Source organism: Cygnus atratus, chromosome 3, assembly GCF_013377495.2.
Source record: "Cygnus atratus isolate AKBS03 ecotype Queensland, Australia chromosome 3, CAtr_DNAZoo_HiC_assembly, whole genome shotgun sequence".
Taxonomy (NCBI): domain Eukaryota; kingdom Metazoa; phylum Chordata; class Aves; order Anseriformes; family Anatidae; genus Cygnus; species Cygnus atratus.
The window spans coordinates 82,383,543-82,406,664 of record NC_066364.1 but is presented as its reverse complement, the minus strand read 5'-3'; the positions used below and the strand labels follow the sequence as shown (position 1 = coordinate 82,406,664).

The following is a 23,122-nucleotide window of genomic DNA, read 5'->3' as shown; positions in this document are numbered from 1 at the left end:
ATTTCTGCCCATGGCCTGCAACCCTTATTCAGCCTGAGGCAATTGGTTAATCTAGCATCCATACTTGCTATTCCATCTTTACAGATGTTAATGAAAATACTGATTACAGAATATTGAAAATATTGCATAGGACTATACTTGAAAGAGCTCCATAGCCTTTTATGGAGCAACTACCACTTCAGTAGCTTTTCATTTATTTTTGCACAGGTTTTTAGAAGTTTTTATTTTCTCCTGAACAGTCTTAACTTGACAAAATAAGATAAAGCACTGATGCCCTGATTCCACCAATAATTTAAATGAAACCCACCAATTTCCAGCCAAGTCTTACAGTATATGGCTAAAGAAGTTTTACTATTGATGCTATTTGTATTTCTGTCATGAACAATATTTTGGAGCAGTGTCTTGTAATTCAGACACCATTCAGAAAGAGGATGATATCTGAACACGGTGTATGGAGTGGCCAATGTAAGAAAACATCCACCTACAGATTTAGCAGGCTGACAGGCAGAGAGGGGTAAATGAAGCTGTAGGAAGTTGTTGCAGATGATCATGACTTAATGAAGCATTCAGATAGCAGTTATGTTATTATTCTGGCAGCTGCCAAAGTGATGCAGAATATATCAGAACATTAATATCTACTATCGTAAATACTATTTTTGCACATACAGAAAAGTCAAATACTTCTATTTTAGTCTTGCTCCTCAATATAAAATAATTTGGAAATATTAAGCTAAAACGCTACCTTTAAATTAAAATAAATTAACTGACAAGCAATGAAATTTGGACTAGATGCTACCAGAGATACTTACTCAAAAACACATTGCTACTTGCGTTTATAGCATTGATTTCCATGAAGTTAAGGAAACAATTTTACCTTTGCAGAAGAAAGGCTGATAACGTACTGATCTTTTTCATTTGTCACAATTTCCACAACACTATGTCGGTGTCCTGATAGCTTCCCTGTAGGCCTGCTATTAATACAAGGATGCCACAAACGAAGGAATTTGTCATGACCTGACAGAAAAGAATTCATATATTCAGAAAGACTGAATAGTCACAAACACTGTAAGTGAGTTTCTTAATGAAGGGATTAATATTCATAAGTCTCTGTTTTTACTGTGTAGGCAACTCCCACATAAGGGTGCTAACTTTTCCTTCTAAGAGCTGGATTCCAGCTTATGTTTTGATATGTTTTCAGTATTTGTCCCCATACTTGCATTAAAACCACATAACTGATTGGCATTTCAAAGGCTTTTTATTTTCTTAGAGGAATGTTAGACGCACTGGCTATGACCACGTGGTAGTGCCATGAAAGTAGAATACTAATTTAAAAATTGAATTGGGGCTCAGATTTTTTTCTTTCAAAGATCTGATTGAGGAAAAGAACAAAACAATAATTATTTCCATTTAGCCCAGTAGTGAAGGGATGACTACCTCTATGGAAAGGGATGATCCTGCATAACGGGAAGAGGAGCAGATATGAAAGTTGAGGGCGAATGGGAAATAATAACAGCTGATAAGTGATTTTTTTTCTTAATGTAAATGAGAATTAAGTTTTTTTTCCTTTTATTTGTATGTTCAAACATTAAAATTACCTGCAATTAGGTTATCATCATTGACTGCATTATAGATAAATCTTTTGGTACTGTTTTCATAATAGTTTCCATAAACATTTCAAAACACAAGGATGTTGTTAAAAACATATTAGTAAGCTCCTGGGTTTACATACTGATGCAAACACAACTGTAGCCATTTAAAAGAAATTGTATTTTTTACAGGAGTTTGAAGAGGACAGGAGCCCAGTTTAAATTTGATACTAATTTGTTTATATTTTTACTTTCAATTCCTGGCAAATATTGCAATTGTACGCACTGTATACAATTAGCTGAACAGCCTATTTTAATATACAATAAATGAACCAATCACATTTTATCTAGATTTCAATCTGAGTTTTAATTTTCTCTCAGCTTAGTGACGTGCAGAAAGCCAAAAAAGCATACACGAGCAAGTACATAGCCTGAAAGATTAACCCAACCTCCAGACTGTGAAACTTGGCTTAGTTCTGTTTACAAAGAGGACAGTTAAAGGTCATCTCTTTCAGTATGCTTTCCAAGTATCTTCCTGAAGCTCTTTCAACCTCTTGTCATTGGTCAGTCCCTCTACCTCTCTCCACAGAGATTTATTCATTTTCTTCTTATTACAGCAATATGTGATTCTTTTAGGAGCACCCCATCTCCTTTTTCTTGCATTAAGCTTTATGGCCCTCTCGGTTAAATTGATTCCACAGTTTAGGTAGCCTCTCTCTGAATGACACTGAAAAAATGATCTACTCCTAGAATAGCTACAACAAAAAATAATTTTGTTTTATGCAAGATCATTTCAAAGGTATGACTGAGAAAGAGACCATGCAAACAGCTGCAGTGGTGCAATGGGGGCATAACTTCTGCATAAGATAGGGGAGCTGTGCTCTGTTCTCTATGTTCCTGAGGTGATGGCAGATGAACAGAGAGCAGGCACTCCATTAAGTGACCCTTAATTATGGTACAGTTTCTTTTAACAATAGAATCACTAACACATGTTATTTATTCAAGATATTAACAGGAAGAAAAAGTCTCATTCAGAAAGAAAACCTTTCCCTACATTAAAAATATAGTTTTCTTCCTATGTGAAATAGTGGATTAGTTTTAGTTTGTTTTACTGATGTTGAGATAATGGTAGAAGTAGTTACAGTAGATGTGTTCTCTCCCCTATTTCTGGACTAATGCCAGACTGGCCCTGTTACTGCAAAGCTATATGCTCATCCTGCCCGAACAGCAGTTAGGGCAGACATTCACTGCTTCACTGGAACATTTGCTGGAACACTTATTCTCTTCTGTGATCCAAATATGCCTCCTGGATTCAGAATCCGGACACAGAAGGCATGGGTACAAAACACATTCAAGAAAAGCTTGAAGAGAATGAATTACCTGTCTAAATATCAGAAAAAAAGTTAAGATTCTTTGAAATCAATACTTTGAATCATAATGGGGTCACTTCTGTGTTTTCTCTTCCAAGAAAAATAAATACAAAAACGTGTTTATGTTTTTATTGTTGGTATATATTTTTTTTTAAGTCAGACTCTATGACCACAGATCTACTCTAGCTAGATGTTATGGATTTCAAGACCTTCTTTGAAAGTTTTATGCTTTATCAAACTGTCTCCCTTGCTTATACAAGTTTGCAGTTTATGTGGTATTCCAAGATGTCTGCTGAGTTGTCTGCATTTCAGTGGTGTTGAAACTCTATAGAGAACAATAGCATTTTTGAACAAACACTAGGCTTAGCTTGTTCTCCACTAAAAAAATAGAAATGTAAAATATAATTTCTGGTTTCTTTCCATATTACTCCTGTCCCACAGAAAGACCTCCTATTCTTTAAAGCAACTTCACTGTCATTTTCTCAAGCCAGCCTTTTAAAAGACTAAAATCCTAAATTATGATGTCTGCAAAATCTCTTCACAACACTGAGACATCAAGTAAATTAAGACAAGTTTATAGGTTGATCATATTAACCAATGTCTCTCTTTTCTCTTTGTGCTGCCTTGTCTGTCTTCATATGTTATTAAAAATAGACTGCATCACAGAAAATACTCTCTTATACTTGTGAGGGCCAGTATTTTTGGAGTTCTGGGATATCATTTCTATAACTATGATCCCAGGAATTCCTGAAAATGTCAATACCAATGCATAGTGCCTTTAGAAAAAAAAAACAAATCAAGATACAAGATGTTACCAGTTACTTCACTTCTGCCAGGAATGCAAAAAGGCTATTGAACAAGCACAGAAGACTTCCTTTTAAACAGTCTTATGCTGCTACTGCTAGATTTAGAAATAACCAATAGTTTTGATTCTACTTTATTGCTCACAAGAGAACAGTAGCTGGATTTGAAAAACTAATAAGGTTAGAAGTTGATGTATCATATAATTTAAAACTGATCATCTCCAGCTTTTATATGGATATATGATTTGCTTTTAAGTGTAGCTATTCCCTGAAGTTATGACTAAGACATAGTTAGAATTGAAATAGATCCTGAGTAAGAGGAAAACCATATCATTTTAACATTCAACATAATAATGCAAAATGTTACACAGAAAAGTTACTCTGAGCTACTGTGGGATCCATCTTTCAGGCCACTAATGGGCTTGTATCATTTTACTGGCTAAAGAAGTCTAGTTTTTAGCATGAAAAGTGAACTCTGTACCAGGTTTGCTTGTATCTTTCTTCTTATTATAAATGTCAAATGCCTGGAAGACAAAATTAGGTTGCATCACCATGCTAACAGAAACTCATGAGAGTATTCAAATGCAACTAAATATATAATAGAAGAGTAAGGGTGTTAAAACATATGTCTTTAAATAGACACTTCCCGGTGTAAAAATACATTGTAGGATCCAGTACTTTGCAAACCATTTGTGCTGAATAACAGTAGATCGAGGCTCAGTAAAGTCATTAACAAATTATCCTCACTAATTACTTCAAAAGCTATCTTACAATCAATGGCTGTTTTTTTTCTTTTTTTTTTTTTTTACATTTTTTTTCTCTTTTTATTGCTGAATATGATATAGAAACATTTTTTAGAAATGTTTACACATCACGAATAAATCTACATATGATGATTACTGAATTATTTACCTTCCCTGGTTATTGATCGTTAGGGTACATTACAGGTAAAATTATAGGCTTTCTAGTCAACAAGATTTTACTACCTCACGTGCCTATGTTCATTTGAATCTGTTCATTTCATTAACCATGTCTCATGTGTTTCTCAGCCAGATAAGAAAGAGTAATGTTTTTTAATATATAGAGACAAAATTAGTGTGCTCTAGTCCCGCTGACTGCTGAGCCACTGGAACAGTATATTTTATTAATTGAGAACTGAATTATAAAGCTCAACTTCCAAAGAACTTAGTAGATTGATCTCTCAAAGGCTGAAGGACTAGATTCTTAATTCTGGGTGCAGCTTCACAGTAGCCCCATCTGATCTAAAATTTACAGTAAATTTGAAAGGTACGATGCCATCTTGTCATGGATTTGGCCATGCATTCCCACTTTTCCTGTGACTATTAGTAATCCAGATCAGGAATAATTTCCTTCCAAGCAAAAGCAGCAGTTCAAGGAAAGCAGCAGGACTAAGCACTGGGAATGAAGGTGAGGCAGAAGAAAGCCTTCCAACATCAAGATGAAGGTCAATGGGTGAACAAGCTAGAAAGGATTCCAAATCAAGGATATGTAAATGTTATGAGCCAGGAATAAGCTTGAAGATTGTTACTGGCAAGCACAATTCTTACAGTTTTTCAAAGTCATCATTGCAGAATCATTCTTGAACACAATATTATTAATCTTTTGTCATGTAGTCCATACTCTCTGTACTTTTGTGCAGCGAAACTCAAGACAAATTAAAATGTATTGGTGAGAAAGCTCATCTCCTTATAATATTTTCTCATTACATAGCTGTTTAGAGAGCTGTTTAGAAGTCCTACAATCCAAGCCTAGTCTCCAACCCTCACAGTCATATATGTTATCTATACTTTTCAAAAATTTCAAGCTCCATTTTAAATGAAAGATGATATTTCTTTCTTCTACTGCCACTATACTGTGGTACACAAGTACCTAGGCAAGTATTGCTACAGGATTGCTCCATTTCTATACTCTGCCTGAGGTGTCTATTGCTGGTTATTGTCAGTGAGGGTAGAGTAGGCCAGGCAGACTTTTGGTCTGGAATTTTCTTAGGAATTTTATCCAGATTTTTCTCCTCCCTTGCTATTTCTATATGAAGAATTTTCAGTCTGTAACAGGAACTGTTATTAGTTCCTGTGTACATGATCTTCTGTCCTGGTCTTCACCCTGTTTTTATTACTACAGTAAAGTCCTCTAGTTCTACCTGCGGGAAATACTAATCATATTCCACTTTATAGTGCCTCCCTACTTTATGGCATCAAGAAATTTCTGCAGACTACTTTTTTTCTTTTTTTGTGTGTGTGTCAAAGTAATCAATGTAAATAAGATCTCTCAGAAGGCTGAATGCCAATTTTTTCACTAACAACTTTCCTATTGTACTATTGCTTTCCCTTTAAAATTTGTGTCTAGAAAATCAATAGAACTTCTGAAATACACATCTCATCTGATATTGTTTGCGATATCTGTCTCAGTTTTCCCTTTGGTAAACTTTTACACTTCAACTTGAATTGTATTATTTCCCATGTTTAGTTGTGTTTTTTTTTTTTTTTTTTTCACCATATTTATTTTACTCTCTTGCATGAGTTGTCAGGCATTGGGAAGGGTTGCCCAGGGAAGTGGTGGAGTCACTGTCCCTGTAGGTGTTCAAGTAAAGGTAGGACGTGGTGCTTAGGGACATGGTGTAGTGGGTGACATTGGTAGTAGGGTGATGGTTGGACCAGATGATCTTCAAGGTCTTTTCCAAACTTGATGATTCTGTGATTCTTGGCTATTTTTTTTATTTCCTTATTATTAAATGTAAACCCAAGAACTGTTATGTGATACGTGTATTCAGAACAATTTTTAACTAAGTTTTAAGCAGAACTGTGGTACTGAAGACTTTGAGATAGGAAGCATCAATGTAGTCACTTCAAGGCACCACCACATCAGACAGAATACACAAACAAGACTGCTGCCATGCTCCAGCCACATTTCTGCAGCATGAAATATGACCACTTCAATAGAAAAGCTCATAAAGATATTAGATTACAGGAAGAAATGGATATGAGAGTGCTATTTCTGCAGTCTGCACTGGGAGAAAGAAAGAACAGTAAAGCTTTTTAGAAACATGATCAGAGAGAAGAGCAATAAAATTATTAAGGTGAGCCAATGTGACTGCTTATGACAAGAAAGAAGGCCAAAGAGTAATAGGAAGGGATGGGGCCCATGCTGATACTGCAAGGAATAATCTCTAAAACCTCACCAAGACAGTTGCCACTGTGGGTTGGAAAGGTGTGTTAGAGTAGTTCATCCTACTCTTTCTCCTGTTCTATTAAATAAATGACAAGACTCTTGAATCAAACACAGACTGAGCCCTTCTTAGATTTCTATTGGAATATTTATCTCTTCAGAGCATTGCTCCCAGCAATTATAAGCAAGAGAATTTGTTTCCTGTCATTTAAGACAGAAGCCACTATTTAAATTCATAAGATACTAATACAGCTTTTATTTCATCTTATTTAATTGGGAAAAAAAATCACAACAAAATGATCTCTTGGATAACCTACTCTCTTCATACATTATGTAAGCCCAATACTAACCTCCAGTGACAATGACTTTTGCTTTTCCACAATATGTGAAGGCATTCACCCCTCTAGGGACTGAAAATTCCTTTACAGGTCTGTAATCATCAATAAAACAGTTAATCATGTACGAGTACAGGAAAATACAGTCTACAGTCATTCCACTTTACTCTTCTGTAATATATAGAATAGATGTTTGCATAATGTATACGATATCTTGTTAAAAGCAAATTGATTTATAAGTGACTTAGATAGTAACGTCAATAAAACTGGGACAAGGTGCACTTTCCAGTAAAATAATAGATCTCTGATTTGAACAGCTGAATTCTTTACCAGTCATACTCCAAACAGAATCCTAAAATGGTAACTGTTGCCAAAGGTAGCCCTTATACATCTGCATGCTTAAAGTTCTTCACTGAACAAAAGTATCAACCCTTCTGCCTTTGCCTGTTTCAGCAATAGAGGTCTATTGTGACTACTATTTTGCATAAACCAAGTGCAACTAGTTTTGTGCTGCTTCTGTATAATAATATTGTATAATAGTCACTATTTTACCTACTTTGTGTAAAAACATGAAGAGACTGCAAGTTTCTAAAACTCATTTTTACAGATTTATTCTGTTGTGTTCACTAAAAGAAACACAGGCATTCAAACAGCCAACACAGACTGATTGACTCTGTGACCCTTTTCCTACATCAAAAGCTAAGCCTATCCTTTGAACAACCTCTGCTTCTCTCAACATGTTTCATACTTTACTACTAATGAGTGAGTATTTTCTTGAATTTTGGATTCAGCAACAACACACCTAACATCCATTTCTGCCAGGAAATGATGACTGTCAGTGTAGTTGGGCTATACAGACTGAAATGAGTACTCATTCAAAGACACATTTTTTCTCTGAAATCCAGACAGGTAGGTAGTTCATTTATTCTGAGCTAGAGAGTAACCATGGCTCTTGCAAACCATAACTGTGGATGGTGTAAATTTGCCAAAAGACTCTGGACTCTGGAAACTTTTGGGATTAGTGAAGGAGCCTGTTCTTTCTTGGCAGGTCTAAGTAAAAGGTTCTTCACTCCCCATCACCTAATGGAAGAAAAGCTTTCTTTTCAGAGCCCTAACAGAGGAGTCTGAATTCTCTTAATAGTGTAAAAGAGCAAGTATTTGCTTTAAATGTGTGACTGGCAAATGACTTCACAATTTCTCATCTTTCCCCTTTAATTCTTAAATTTAATACTTCTGTATAACTCTCTATTGGCTCCTTAATGAACAGTTTTGATTCTCTTCCAATATTAGTGTGAATAAGGGGTTCCAGCAGTGTGAGGTCCTGTTCAAGTCATGGCCTTGTAACAGAAGCACTCTGTGATCCCAGCCACACGTCCCTTTTTAGATGCTTTACAAGAAAACGTTATAACTGTTCATCAGCCATTATCCACCAAAAAAACTTAACAGACATGTAGGAGACAAGATACATTGCATCCCTTTTCAAGAACAATAACAATTGCTTGCTGGAAACTTAATTACAGAAATTTATTTTGTTAGCACCGGTAAATCATATAATTGAACCACAATTACTTATGGAAAGGGCATTTCAATGTGATTTGATGCATAGACTATTTCAACAATGTAATTACTCAGTTGACTAAATATAATTTCATTTAGCTGCTGAATGAAACTGCTTAAAGAAAGATAATGATTGTGATTGCAAGCACAATTATAGTCAGTGTTAACTGAAAAAGACCTACCAACACATTTGCAGTTAACATTCTGTATAAAAAGGAGTGCATAGCTGTAGCATTTACTCTTTTGACTATACTTCTGATTCTCCAGCCTTTGTTTTCTTTCTCCTCAAATTAACTGTTTTTCCAAAACTCTAGCAAAACCAAATAGGAACTTCCCAGCTTTTCTGACGTTGTATATGACCTTAAACAAGCTATGATTATTTTATATTTCACATTCCTCAAACACAACAAATATACAATATTCATAAAACCTAAAGTTATTGGATTGATGCAAGAACTACTACGTAAAAATTTATGGCTTTTGTTATAGAAGATTATCATAATTGTTGCCACTAGCCTTAAAATCTATTAATCTCTGGATATACCTCACAGTAATTGTGAACCTTATCTAATGTTTACAACGCTTTGAGATATTTGAATAAAAAGTTCTATATAGATGTCATTTATAGTTCCTTTTTGCATCAAATTATGTTTACCTATATTATTTATTTTTAGCTGGACTATAAACTCTTCTACATTCACAAACTGGGACAGCTTGGAATAAGCAAGAGGACTGGTGGATCATATGAATGATATGGCACAAATAAGGAAGACACAGCTGTTTTCCTGCTGCAAAGCAAATCCACTTTGCAGCCTTCAGAATACATTGTTCTCTTGGTTTAAGCTAGTGTAACAGAACTTGTGAAACCGAAACTGTAAATGAAACACACTTGAATATATATATGTATATATAGTGGATATAAAGTTCAAATGAATAGATACATGATATACAAGTAACAAAGCAATCTATTTTATAACTAAAATTTGCCTGCTGAGAAGTTAAAGCAGATAATATTGCCAGTGTAACTTATTTTAAGGGTGGTAAATAATAAATACATAAGGACAGTCCTACATTAAAAGCCAGAAAACAAAAACATTCAAGTACTTAAATAGTTGTATTTTCATTTGTATTATCAATGCTTTGGATAAGGATACTTTCAATACAACATGACAGCATCTTGCATAGCACAGATCTCATGCAGAGTTCTAAGGCAAGAAGTCTATCTTTTTGGAAGATGTCATATACTTACAAGCTATCCTCTAGTCCCTTTATGTCATCCAAAACAAATGAATGAATACTGTCTGAGGAGCAGGATCCAAAACAATTTAGGTCAGAAATATACTTTCACAACCCAGTCATCATGTAGCTTGCGTTTAACACTAGGGATATAAATTGAGATGTTATTAGGATATAATAGCATCTACTGTAACATGCCCATTGCTGAATAGTTTTGTGAATGAGATTATATGCAGCAAATGCTAGTGTTTAATATCCAGGCCAGATCCAGAACCACTCTTCCAGCTGAAAAGCAAGCAGATCTTAAAGCAGAACTAAGGTTAGGGTTGAATCATGCACTTCTCTAGTAGCAATTATGCTTCTATCTAATCAGGACCAATAAGGCTGTCCCTATGTCTGGATAAAAGCAATTGTGAATTCTTCCCTGGACATTTGCTTGCTCTGTTGCCTTGCTGCTGTAAGATCTCCTGCTGAAAATTATAGTATTTCCTTCACACAATGAAAAGCAAATTACACTTATTACACTTCCTGCAGTTGTTTGTTTTTTTTTTTTTTTCTTTTCAGGTGGGGTTAATTTACACATAGAAGCTAATCCTCCATCCAGACCAGAGAACACCCAAATTCAACAAATATTGCCAAACTGATAATATTTTATCATAAGTAACTTACATGTTAAAAATTTTGGAATCCAAAATCTGAACCTGTGATTCCTTTTTGCCTTTACATTGCTTCAATCCGAAGTGATCACCGGTCACTTTAAGCAGGTGAACATAACCCTTATCATCTCCCATTATGATATTATCATCAGCCAGGTGATCTGACATAGTCACCGTGCAAACACAGAGCAGACCATTTTCCATTGGTTTGATGATAAAGCAATTATTCTGTGAAATTCAGTAAACAGTTAATTGGGATGGTGTATTTGCTACAATCATAAATTGTTTTCCTGTTGAAAAAGAAGGTGCCATCTAAAAGAAAATGTGAAATGGTCAGCTTACAGAATTATTCAAACCATAAAATGCAGCAGTAGCACTCACAGCCTAGGAGTTATTAATACAGCCTAAGAGTACCAAGTGTACTTACATGGGCAGGTTTCTGAATTTTTAGGAATTGAGACAGTAGCAATGAATACAGTGGCAAGCCATTGTGGTATTTTGCTAGACTGAGAAGACCCGGGAATGAGATTTTGGGTCATCTACATTATACTGTTTATTGGTTCTACTGTCTGACTCCATCTGTTATTTGATTAAAGCATCCTTGCCAACATAAACTGGCAACGGTTCATATGCCATAGGAATTAACCACTTTATGGTTCTCTGTGTAGCACAGGAGTTATGTCTCACTGAAGAGACATAACACAGATACAGACTGTCTGGATATTATTCCTGGGATCTCAGAAAAGAACTGTTCCTATTCATCCAAGACAGTTTCAAGTCTCACTGATGTAATGACTGGAGGAAAGCTCTATGAGAATATATGTTTGAGCATTCCTTCCCAGGAGTCCAACTGAATTGGCAGAATGACTTAGATTGACTTAGCTGAGCTTCAGAACAGACCTTTAAATATTAAGAGAACAAATGAAAAATCCTAAGGCTTGATCTTACTCTAAAAATATTTACTTTACTTCATCTCATCTTCTCAGCCAACTCAGAACTGCTGTGAAAAGACCCTGGAACTAAAGAAAAAACCTAAGAAATGGATTAGAAATCCTTGCAAAACTTATATTTTGTAATAAGGCATTCAAGAAGACTTTAACTGCTTGAACATACAGTATCAACATCAAGATGCTTTTGCTCTTGAAAAATCCTGAAAATGTAGTATTTGAAGAAAGGTTTTCTTTAAATCAGGAAGCTACCTCAAAGGACTCTATGCTGAATTCCTTTGGAAGACCTGTCCCTTTGTTCTTTAAATAGAGTTCAAGATAAACATGCATATACATCAGATATAAATGTGAACATATACACATTAGATATACACAGAAAACTAAACTGCTTTGGTGGTCTGTCTGCAACATAGGACAAGATTTTCCTCTTTCTTGCAAGTTTTTAAGACAGTCTAAAAAGCCTGTTTGGTGTGGAAAGGGTATTCCTTCTTTAGTATTCCACCATTTCACTGAGTTCCTACAAAGACAAAAGTTAATGCCTTCATCCTGTTAGACAAAAAGATATATGGATGTACATTGAAAACAAAGACTAATCTTTTTCAGACCTCCTTTTTAACATTTGCCTGATCCAGCATACTACCTGACTTCCTTTTGATTTATAGTCCCAGACGATGATTGTCCTTTCAGTTACAGCCCCAACATATTCCATCTGAGTTAGGAAATCACATCCAGTGATCCAAGCAGTATCCTGATGAAAAGGGTAGCTAAAGAAGGATTTCCTCTGTGAATTTATAACCTCGCCTGTTGTTTAAATACATATTTTAAACCATCTCTGCATAAATTCCATATACTCAGCACTAAATCCAACCCCAGGTAATGGGACTGAGTTCTCCAGAACAGCTCTTAAATGAAGTTGCCAGGTTCAACCTCTGTTATCGCTAACTCATATCAGATGCAGAGGAGCATTTCAGAAATCTTATTCCATGGTTTATTATAGAGACTTTTATATTTATGTTACTTCTGCATTAATTTAATGTGCTGAAATACAAAGTGTTTTCTGCTATGCCTGTGATGGCATATCTGAGTTACAGATTTGTCAATTTGTTTATTAAGCCTCATCAACACCTTAGGCTTAAAAAGAAAAAAAGATGGTCAACAGTCCATCAGAAGCCTGAATGAATAAGTACATCTTTGCTCAGCTTCAGTTTTGGCATAGGAACAGTTCAGAATACCTTAATGAGGTTACTGAGTTGAAAGCCAATGAATGACTGCTCACAAAGGATTCAAGCACTTCAGTTCTGAGGACTTAAGAGGTTTCCTTTCATTTCTGAATAACCATCTTACGAATCCCTTCTAGAAGATATTGTTGACTAACCCAACAAACTAACCAGTAGGAAAAAGAAAAAAGATTTTACGTAATGACATGAAAAGTTCTCACCAACTTTTCTGGCAACAATTCCAGCATTCATGGAAGCATGTCTTTTCATGAGAAAACGGTTTTCATTAACAAAGACAGATATGTGATTTTGTGCAAATAACAAAGTATACACGACAGGGAGACTGCAATTAGGAGAAGAATTTATGAAGGAGTTTTTCTGGTAAAAGCTTAAATCTAGCTATTGTTAGTTGATACATTTGTACTACTTACCCTTCTCTGAAGATGACAGAAAAAGATGGCATTAGGAGTGCATTTATTTTTGCTATGTCCCTGCTCACTCTATGCTGAAATTCCTAAATAAACTTTTTCTGTAATTCTTAAAAGGTAAGTATACTACTTAGAACAAAAGAGGAAACTGTTTTGTTCAGATTTAACTCAAAAGCATGAAGTAGAAACGTTTAATTTTCCAGCATCTCCCAATTTCAAACTTCATAAACGTGTGCAGGCACTGTTGACAAATGCTTTCTTTCAAACAACGTCATGAATATGACAACTGTTCTCTACTGTTTCCCCATGCCTCTTTACTAACTGGTAGAGACACTGAGTCATTTAGAGCTTTCTAAGAGGATCTTACTTATGTAGCAACAATTTATACCTGTATGAAGTTACAAATTCAGGCCAGCTTGCAGATAACTGACAACCTATTTTTCTTTAAAGAAGAGATACTGACATCACACAGCACTCTTAATTTTTATTGCCTTTACAGCAACATTTCTACTGTAAATGGTTCAGAAATAAAGGCCTGGTTTAAAGGAGCATTGATTTGAGTGGACCAGAAGTGCATTGAGAAGGGAAGTGCTTTCACAGCTGGAAATCAACAAATATTTACACTTGATTTGCTGCCTTGAATTTCAGCAACACCTGCTAATCTCTTCAAAAACATTTAAAATCTGATATAGAACAAATCTTTACATATTTCTCAGCAGGAAAAAAAAAACAAACACACACAAACACACACACACACAAAGGTAATCAATTCAGATTGTTATTGCCTGCCTGAAAATTTATCTCAGGCTGCAGTCTTTAGATAAACATTACAGAAAAAGATTGGATTGAACCTCTTCTGTTTTATCTACTGAAAGCAAGGGGAAAACTAACAGTAGCTGCATCTGGAAGGGAACTCAACTGACCTATAATGAAAGGAAAGTCCATAGTATGCTTTAATAAAATTCTTTCATGGAACTGGTCTGTGGAAACTGGAATAAAAGGATGAAAGAAATTACTGAAAAAACAATTTCTTTGCTCCTGCAAGCAATATTCAATCTGTACAAGGAATCTAGTGGAAGTGATTAAGTATAGTTGCAGGTGGCTACAGCTTTATAAAATACTTTGATCATTTGCAGATTTTTCAATAACATGCAACTGTCAAGGGCATAAAGACTTTGGAAAAATATAATAAAATAGCCCATTGTAACAGGCATAGATAAATTGGCAGAACTATAGAATTACTCGATATTCTTCTTCGTCGTAAACTATATTCAGAAAGGAAGACTGAATGTTGCAGGAAAATAAAATAATAATAACAATAAAATCATTAACTGGGATCCAACCTACACTGACTGAGGTTATCAGAGAAGTACTACAACCATACTTGTTCTCAGACACTAGCACAAAGTGCTACTAGGATATTCAGAAGTTCTGCATCATTAATTAAGAAGAATGAGAGGGTCAGGCTGGAAAATCCAGATTAATGGTGAATGTAATGGGATGGTATATGTAATTGCATGGCAGATATTATATGAGCTATAAGGATACCGTGCTGGTTCTAGTTATCAAGTGGTATTACAGTTATCATGTTAACTAGAGTTAGCATGATAATCTCATATCACTTAGCATTTATTATTTTTTTGATGAATTAGTCCTCATTTATTTTTGAAGGCACTAATGTTGACTGAGGTCTGGACAGTCTAGACTAGGTATGAATTCTGATTTTTGATAACTCCATGGCTTGAAAAATCAGCTGGTAGCCCAGTGAGGTGAAAAATGTTCTTTGTTCAGGAGGAGATAAAATATGGCGAAGTAGTGTCTAAGAAATAAGAAAAGTGAGAGATAAACCGTATTAGTCATTACAAAAAGAAGAAAATTACCTCTAGTGTTATTCTGTAAATGGAAAATAAGTGGGACCAAGCAAGAGGTACAGACTAGATTATACAGGAGCTCCGAGTAACTTGCAATAAACTCAAAATGTAGGCCATGCAAAAAGACATTTTGTGTCTTACTTCAAAGACTATTTTTCTCAGCTGACCGTTTATAGAGTGATCTCTCTTTTGTAGGAGAATTCTCAAACTGACATTTTAACACCAACACTACAGGTAGAGGCAGAAGTGACAGAGTCATATTCTTCTATGATTCTGTGTTTCAGTCTAAAAATGATGGCAGGCAGTTCGATACAGGCTTTATGAAAAGCCAACAGAGAAATGAAAATGGAAAATGATACTAACTAAATGATACTAACTAAATGATACTAACTCAGTTACAGTACTTTTCTTCCATCTTTCTAACTGGTTTGTGTTACAAGGGAAAACAAAGCAAACAAGCAAAAAAAAACACCAAACAAACAAAATGTAATTATCTCTGTATAAACATACCATTAACAGCTAAGCACCATGTTTGCAAAAACCTTAGGTGAACATAAATCCATAGCATCACTTAACTACTTATCTGTCTATCTATCTACCTACCCATTATTCAAATCCAGAAAGAACTGTTGCTAAGAAATTAAACTGAAAATGAAATTAATAAGACTTTTTTTTTTACAGCTAAAACATTTTTTTTACAAGTTTAACACTTAAAATTTTTCAGAAACAAGAATGCAAAATCTTGTCATAAGTGATTTATGAATGATTTTTTTCTCCAATTTCCCCTTTGAAAATTTGATATAGCCACTGGAGTCAAATAATTTATTTTAGATTTTCATATGCACAGGTAAATGAAATTCAGCCTTTCACTACATTTAACTTTCTACAGCTTTCTACAACTAAGCAATTAAACTTTGCAATAAGTTAGCCTTGTAATCACACTGGAACCCATATATTGACACTCTACAAGGCCTTAATAGTCTATTTTCCCCAGCAGTCTACAGAGTAACTTTGGTTCCAAATTTATCAGGCAATTCTGGATACCAGGTTCTCCTGCACAGTTCCCTTCTTGTAGCTAATGATGGTAAGCCACCAAACAGGCTCTGAGCATGAGTTTCACCCTCCCTCTCTTGCTGCAGCGTCTGTGACTAGAAAATCACACTATCAGATGGGAACTTGGCAGCAGTTGGTCTTTATGCAAATGAAACAAGGAATACACTTCCATTCATTGCTATGTGAAGGTACCTTAATGCTCAGATTGTTCTCAGTGAAAATCCTAGGGTCATTGAATATTACTCCCCTAAAGAATTAGAAGCTGAAAGGAAAGCTAACATTGGAATAGCATGTGCCTTCTGCTCTGCTTTTACTACAAATAGGAACAGTTGTATGCTCTAATTCATTGTGGGAAAGGACTGCTTGTAGCTAAGTAAACATCTAAAGAACAGTCAAGTAAAACTGAGCTTCTCTCTTCTTTTACAGTGTACCAGCATAGCTGCTGTATTGTAGCATTCACTGGCTTAGAGAAATGATTATCATTAAGACACTATTTCACTAAAAACTAGTGAAAACTGTCAGAAAAGACAACCTAAGAAGCATTTAAACCACTTCTGGTTTGAAGAGTAAATTAGAGTGTGTGTTCATACGAAGGTTTTATGCAAGATCTGTACAAAGGCTAGATACATCAATTTACATCTGATATGCATACATATAAAATCACGTGGTGTACACTTTCATATTTTCCTTACAGCATTTGCACTGTGAGGAACTTTGAGTGAAAGGAGGTAGACAAGGACAGAGGAGCAATGAACACTCCAACAGCAGAAAAATGTTAACCAATGACTTCAAGCAAAACAGAATTTCTCATATTGAATAGAATTTCTTCCCTCTACAGAAGATATATATTTCTAATTACTGACTGGCAGCCTAAAACAGTATCTAAAAAAAAAAATCAGGTTGCAACATATGGCGTGCTATCTCTATATCCAGGAAAAAGCAAGACGTAGTAAAATATATTCTGGATTTATTCTCTTCTTTGCTTTTGCATTATTTGTAGCCACAGTCTTATCTGATAATACAGTAGCAAAAGTAGGAAAGAAAGATGTTTATTGCACCAGTTTATTAGAAGTTGTGAGTCAGGAAAAGATCCAGCATAGCTAAATTGAAGTTTCCTGGAACAGGCAGCAACAGAAGTGTTTTCATGCATGTAAGATTCACATCTCAAGTTGCACTAAATTTGTCTTTAATAATTTCAGTGAAATTACTTAAATTACATCAAAGACCCTATAAAGGCTATAAAAGGCTGGAGAGACCACTATAATAACTGAGTTTGGCTTTCTGCATAGCATGCTCCAGAGAGTGTCAACTCAGAAGTTAGAGCCTGACAGAGATGGAGAGACTGTTCAAGTTGGACAGCACTGCCTGCCAGGCTAGTTCTGTGTTCAAGGACCTTAGCCTGAGGAATGAACAGGCTGTGCAAATAGCAGAGCATGGTGCTCTGTCCTAAAGATCCACAATGAAAGCGAAATGAGCTCCTAGTAGGACTTGAGACTGCTCAGAAATTAGTAGTACGAAGTCCTGAAGAGAGCAATGAGCAAACTAACAGATCAGCTTGATGCACTGAGAAGTGGCTGATAGAAGAGAAAGGTCCGCCAGAGACAAACAGCAAAACGTGCTGCCTAATTCCAGCTTTAGAGCTAAGACGTTAAGTGCTTCTCCTATTCTTAGCACTACAGTACTTGACAGACAAGCCAGGCAGCTGCACCAGGTTTCGCTATTTCTTTCTTCCATTCTGTCACTCCAGGGCTCTATCTTCATTCTTTCATATCCAATACAATTTCTCATTTTGGCTTGCCTGGCCCTAGCTTCCATCCACTGGGTCTGTGTATGCTTTTCTGTGTTATATTTAAAGGACATTTCATCTCTATTCTTCAAGAGAAGCAACTTGTTCACTACCAATATTCCCATTCAATGATATTTCCATGCTGAGTAATATTTTTGGCATCTGTCATTTGGACAGTCCTTAATCGATTTAACATGCACTTTAGTGTTTTTTTTGCAGTGGTCATATTTTAAAACAGAAAGTCATATGGTACTAAGTCAAATACAGTACAGCTCTAAGTGTGTTATCTTTATGCCTCTTCTCTTTTAACTCAGCTACATAACCTCATCAAGGAATGAAACCAGGTTTGGTTGAAGTGATCTGTTCTCCATAAAATATTTGGAACAAAATCGTAAATGATTTTGTACACATAGCTCACATTCTGTATATACAGTCATGATGTTTGGAAAGTTCTGATGGCTGCAATCTACTAGATTTTATTCCTAGAACTACTGTGTTTTGCAGCCTTTCTACTCAACATCCTCAAGGCCAAGATCTCTGTCAGTGACTAAATTTCTGTTCTGTTACACCTTTAGAATAAGAACACTAATGGAAGAAGGTAGAGGAACATAAGGATTGTTCTGCAAATTGTTAGCCACCATAGATGGAAGGTTTGGAGTCTAGTAATTTATCTCTGAATTCAGTGCCTTATTTCATTTGCATAAGGATGCATACAAATACACAGCTTGATCAATTAGCTAATGCCAGTACTGAAGATGGCATTAAATCAGATGAAAATGGCACAGCAATTACAGTTAGAAAAGAAAGGACTTATTTCTGCAGATCTGAAGATGAGAAATATAAGCCCTGCAAGGCAGAGGCAGCTTTCTCTCTCCAGCTATTGAGAAATTAAACATGAGGAATTGTTCATAGTTCTACATTATAACATTTATAAGACCATTACAGGTCTTCCACTAGTATAGTTCACTGTATCTTTAATAAGTCCACTGTGGGTGATGACTTACACTCATAAGACACTGGCATTTGATTTTTAATAATTGTTTAGATAAAAGTTATTGAAATGACAACATTCAATTTTAATAAGCTTATTTTGAAATAATTAAAATAATCATAACCGAATTCTAGAGATATATCTCTCAAAGAATATCCAAGTTAATACATTTAGTAGCATCATACATTTCAACTGCATTGGAAGTGGAATTTATTCTCTCAAAACAATCCAGAATTTTATTTCACTGCAATTTGGGGTAAGGATATAAAATTCCAAAGTTAAGAACAGAATAGATTAAAACATTATGTTCTGTAAACATCAAAATCTTTTAACAACCAACAAAAAGTTCAAGCCAGTAATAGCCATTTTAATTCTATTTTCACTGCTGTAGTTAGAAGAAGGATGAGAGGAAACTGTATAAGCTAAGGAGATGACTGTTCAGTGCAAACACTCAAATTAATATTGTTAATTTAAGATTGCCCTTTCCTTTAGACAAAGCAGAGAAGGAAGCAGAAGAGGGGCATTTTTAACTAGAGTACCTGAAATGTTCACAATTCTGATACCAAAAAAGTGAATATAACAACAGCTAATCTTTCAGACAGCGGGCCAGAAGGATTGCATAGTGTTTTGTGCAACAATGATACCCACTAATCCACTGACACCCAGCAGCAATGATTCTCCATCCCAAGGGGGAGGGATCCAAACCATTTCTATCCTCCTTTTTCCTTTCCCTAGGGAAGCATGCAGAAGTGGAAGCATCTCAGGTGGAAAAGCATGAGAGGGTGGCACATAACAAAAGAGACATCAAATTAGGCTAGGTCACACAGATCTGGTGCAGAGCTGAACAGATCTTTGCGCTTACAGATACTAAAAAAATGTACCAGTTTTGGAACTGTGTCCATTTGGAATTACAGTCCTAATAATTATGGTTATTCTCTAACACTGAGAGGTACCATTATATTAAACACATCCTTCTTTCACACTTTTTATGGCACAGATGTTCTTGAACAGTGCCTAATTCTGCCATGTCTTCCAAATATCTTCCTTCTGCCAAAGTAAAATGCCATGCACCTCTCCTGATGACACATTATAATATTAGTGTTTAGTGCCCAGATGAAGAAGAGGACCATGCAGCCACAGACTGCCCACCGTAGCACCAGGCTGATGTTCCAGCTTCTTCCCCTTGGCATCTCCAGGGACAAACACCAAATGCTGTTCTGATGTGATCCTACCTTTATATATTTGGACTGGGGAAATTGTTCTTATAAGCAAATCAGAAGCATGCTATTAAAATTCACTCCTGTAACACAGTGGTAGGAGAAGCTCTAAGCTGATCCTAGTCTAAGTTTCCAGAAGTCAACAGGTCCCAAGAATGTTTCTTATGGTTTAACTCTCCACATTAATTCCACAGGTCAGATTAGCCTTGCAACAAATTAAATGCAGTCCAAGCACTGAGGTTTTGTTTGTTTGTTTGTTTGCTTTTTGAAGTTGGAGTAGCTGTACCTGTACTCTGGAGTTGTTTTTTTTTTTTTTTCTTTTTTCCTTTTTGGAGCATTCACAATATGTGAGAGAATCAACAAAAAAGCACTGCCCAATAGCACAAAATACTTACAGAGACTTTTAAGGCAAGGGATCATGCCATTTTGTTAAGACAAATTGCAGCTCTCATCTGCAGGTTAACTGAAGGAAACTCATTATCTAAAATCTGCAGTGACACTCCCAGGGTAAAAATGAGCTTTAAAAATATATACCATGTAGCCAACCAATCTAATTAGTAAGATGTAGAACTGTTTTCCACTAACGAACTTATACTTTTTCTCATTTAAATTTTACACTGACAAATGAAGTGTTGGAGCTTAAAAGAAAAATTCCTGGAAAGCTAATGGCTATAAATTCAACTGATAGACAATTTGGTAGAAAATGCAGCATTTTTCTCAGGTTTCTTTTTATAAGAGGAAAGAAATCAAATTACCTAAATGTTTGTGTAATTGAAAGGAACAGATTGAACATTTGACCTGTGGTACACTATGCCAGATTATGAAGAAGTTTTGAGGTCAGAAGTTGCATCAGAAAAATGCACAGTTTCTATTTGTTTCACTTTAGTATCTATTGATTTTTAATTCAAATGATTTAAAAAGAAGGAGAAAAATGAACTTACTTCAACATTGGTGGTTGCCAGAACCCTCATCTGAAAAACAAAAATATGCTATCACAATAACTAGATAGCAATTAAATTAAAACTCTAAAAAGAGCTCTGCTGTATCACAGGCAAAACAGAAAAATAATAGCCAAGAGAAAGACTTTGCAGTTAAGGTCTTTCTGAGAAACATCTCTAGATTGTCTGTCTGTTCTCCTACATGTAAAGCGAGGAACTTACACCCTCTTTTTCTCTCACTGGTTCACTTTTTTTTTTTTTTTTAACTTTTTAACTTTCTTTTTTTAAATTGAGATGTTTGATTGAGCAAAATTAGTAAAAAAAAAAAAAATAAATTTACAACGGAGTACAGATCAGCTCTTCATCTGATGAAATTATGCTTCTAATGGTCCTTCACACCTAGAACAGCTTTGGATCCTACGAGAGGTAGGATGTGGGATACGGAAACAAGTTAATGCTGGCCCAGATGACATGTTAACTAGTGCCAGCAAAATACCAGGTAGAGATATCACCTTACATTGCAAATTGGATTATGCATATTGGTACAGCATCTTTCAACAAAATTAACTATTGGCCGACAGCATAGCATGTGCCTTGAAAACTAAAGTCACAGGGAGGTAGGCATATCCGGCACAATCATACAGCAAAGACAGAGTCACCTTCTTTGTCCTCTAACCAAACTAAAGTTCAGTTTTCAAAATCAGTTTTAATCATTCCCTCCTGAAACATCCATAGCTGCTTTTTCACCTCCTCTTGCCTGTGTCCATTACCAGTAATAAATCAGTAGTGCCTCATTCCCATCCCAGCAATTCCTCAGTTTGTAAATGGAGAAGCTGAGATCAAAGTCTTTCTTCCCATAAAGGCATGATGCCCAGAGTCATCATGGACAGTTTTTGAGCAGAATTTAACAGGACTGTTAAACAACTGTTTCATATCCACTCACTGTATCAGATTTGACTTTATGTACAATAACAAACTAGAGCCTACACAGAGATTTTTCCAGCTGCCTACCTATACAGCTCTTCTGTGCTGCCTGAGGCAGTGTCCAGGCCTGAGATTCATAGGAGGGTACCTATCTGGTTTATGTTCTAGAGGAAGCAGGAGATGGCTGATAATGCAGTGCTGCATACAGGTTTTGTAGTGTATTAGGTCCTTATCTGTTGCAGACAGCAATGCTTAGCCCTCAGATAAAGAACACGCTAGCCTACAAATAAGTAATTGTTTCTTTGCCTTCCCTTCAATTTCCAGTAGCTGCAGATATGTGAGAGAACATAGGATTTCTTATCACAGTAATCAGGGTTTAGAAAAGCCTCCAAGCCCTCTTTTAGACAATAATTAGATTAACTGGGAATTTATGTGGTGAATGGTGGAAGACTGTTACTGGTGAAACAGGAGATGATCTTGAAAGCTATCTTGATGTATACTGTCTAAATTAAGCACTCTTAATGCCATCTAACATGACTGGTACTAATTATTTGCTGGAAAAAAATCTGATCAATTCTTATTTAACTGAAGCTTAACACATTCACAAGCTGCGTGATGTTTTGCTACCTCTTTGTTATTCCTGTTCCTATTTGTTGATTTTCTTTTGGCAGTTTTAAACTATTCTCAGTTTTTACCCAGTATCAAATAAAAACTCTAGATTGTCAGCTGACATGACTCCAATGATATAAAGCAATCATTAAGGAAACTGTCAAGTTGTATTTGCTTTCCAAAGAGCAGAGAGAATAATACTAAATTGATCTTGTGGAAAGCTTGGTTACACATCAATTTACATCAGTGCGAATGAATAGAATATGGCCCTGTCTCTTTCTGCATATATATGTTTCTTAGCAGTCAAACATCTCAGAAGTGGCACAGTTAAAATATATATTATTTAGATTCACTGATTATATCAGACCAAATATTACTCATTCATGTACATGGAACACACTGACTTATGTGG

General features: G+C 35.6%; 1 protein-coding gene across 1 annotated transcript in view; it reads right to left on the bottom strand.

The window, feature by feature from the left end:
* WDR64 (WD repeat domain 64) overlaps positions 1 to 23,122 on the bottom strand; it is a 72,404-nt gene that overhangs the window by 29,876 nt on the left and 19,406 nt on the right. The window contains 7 exon segments of the mRNA XM_050709826.1: positions 875 to 1,014; positions 7,296 to 7,375; positions 10,087 to 10,182; positions 10,184 to 10,216; positions 10,743 to 10,957; positions 12,317 to 12,424; positions 21,181 to 21,210. Of these exon segments, the coding sequence (XP_050565783.1) occupies positions 875 to 1,014; positions 7,296 to 7,375; positions 10,087 to 10,182; positions 10,184 to 10,216; positions 10,743 to 10,957; positions 12,317 to 12,424; positions 21,181 to 21,210 (702 nt within the window).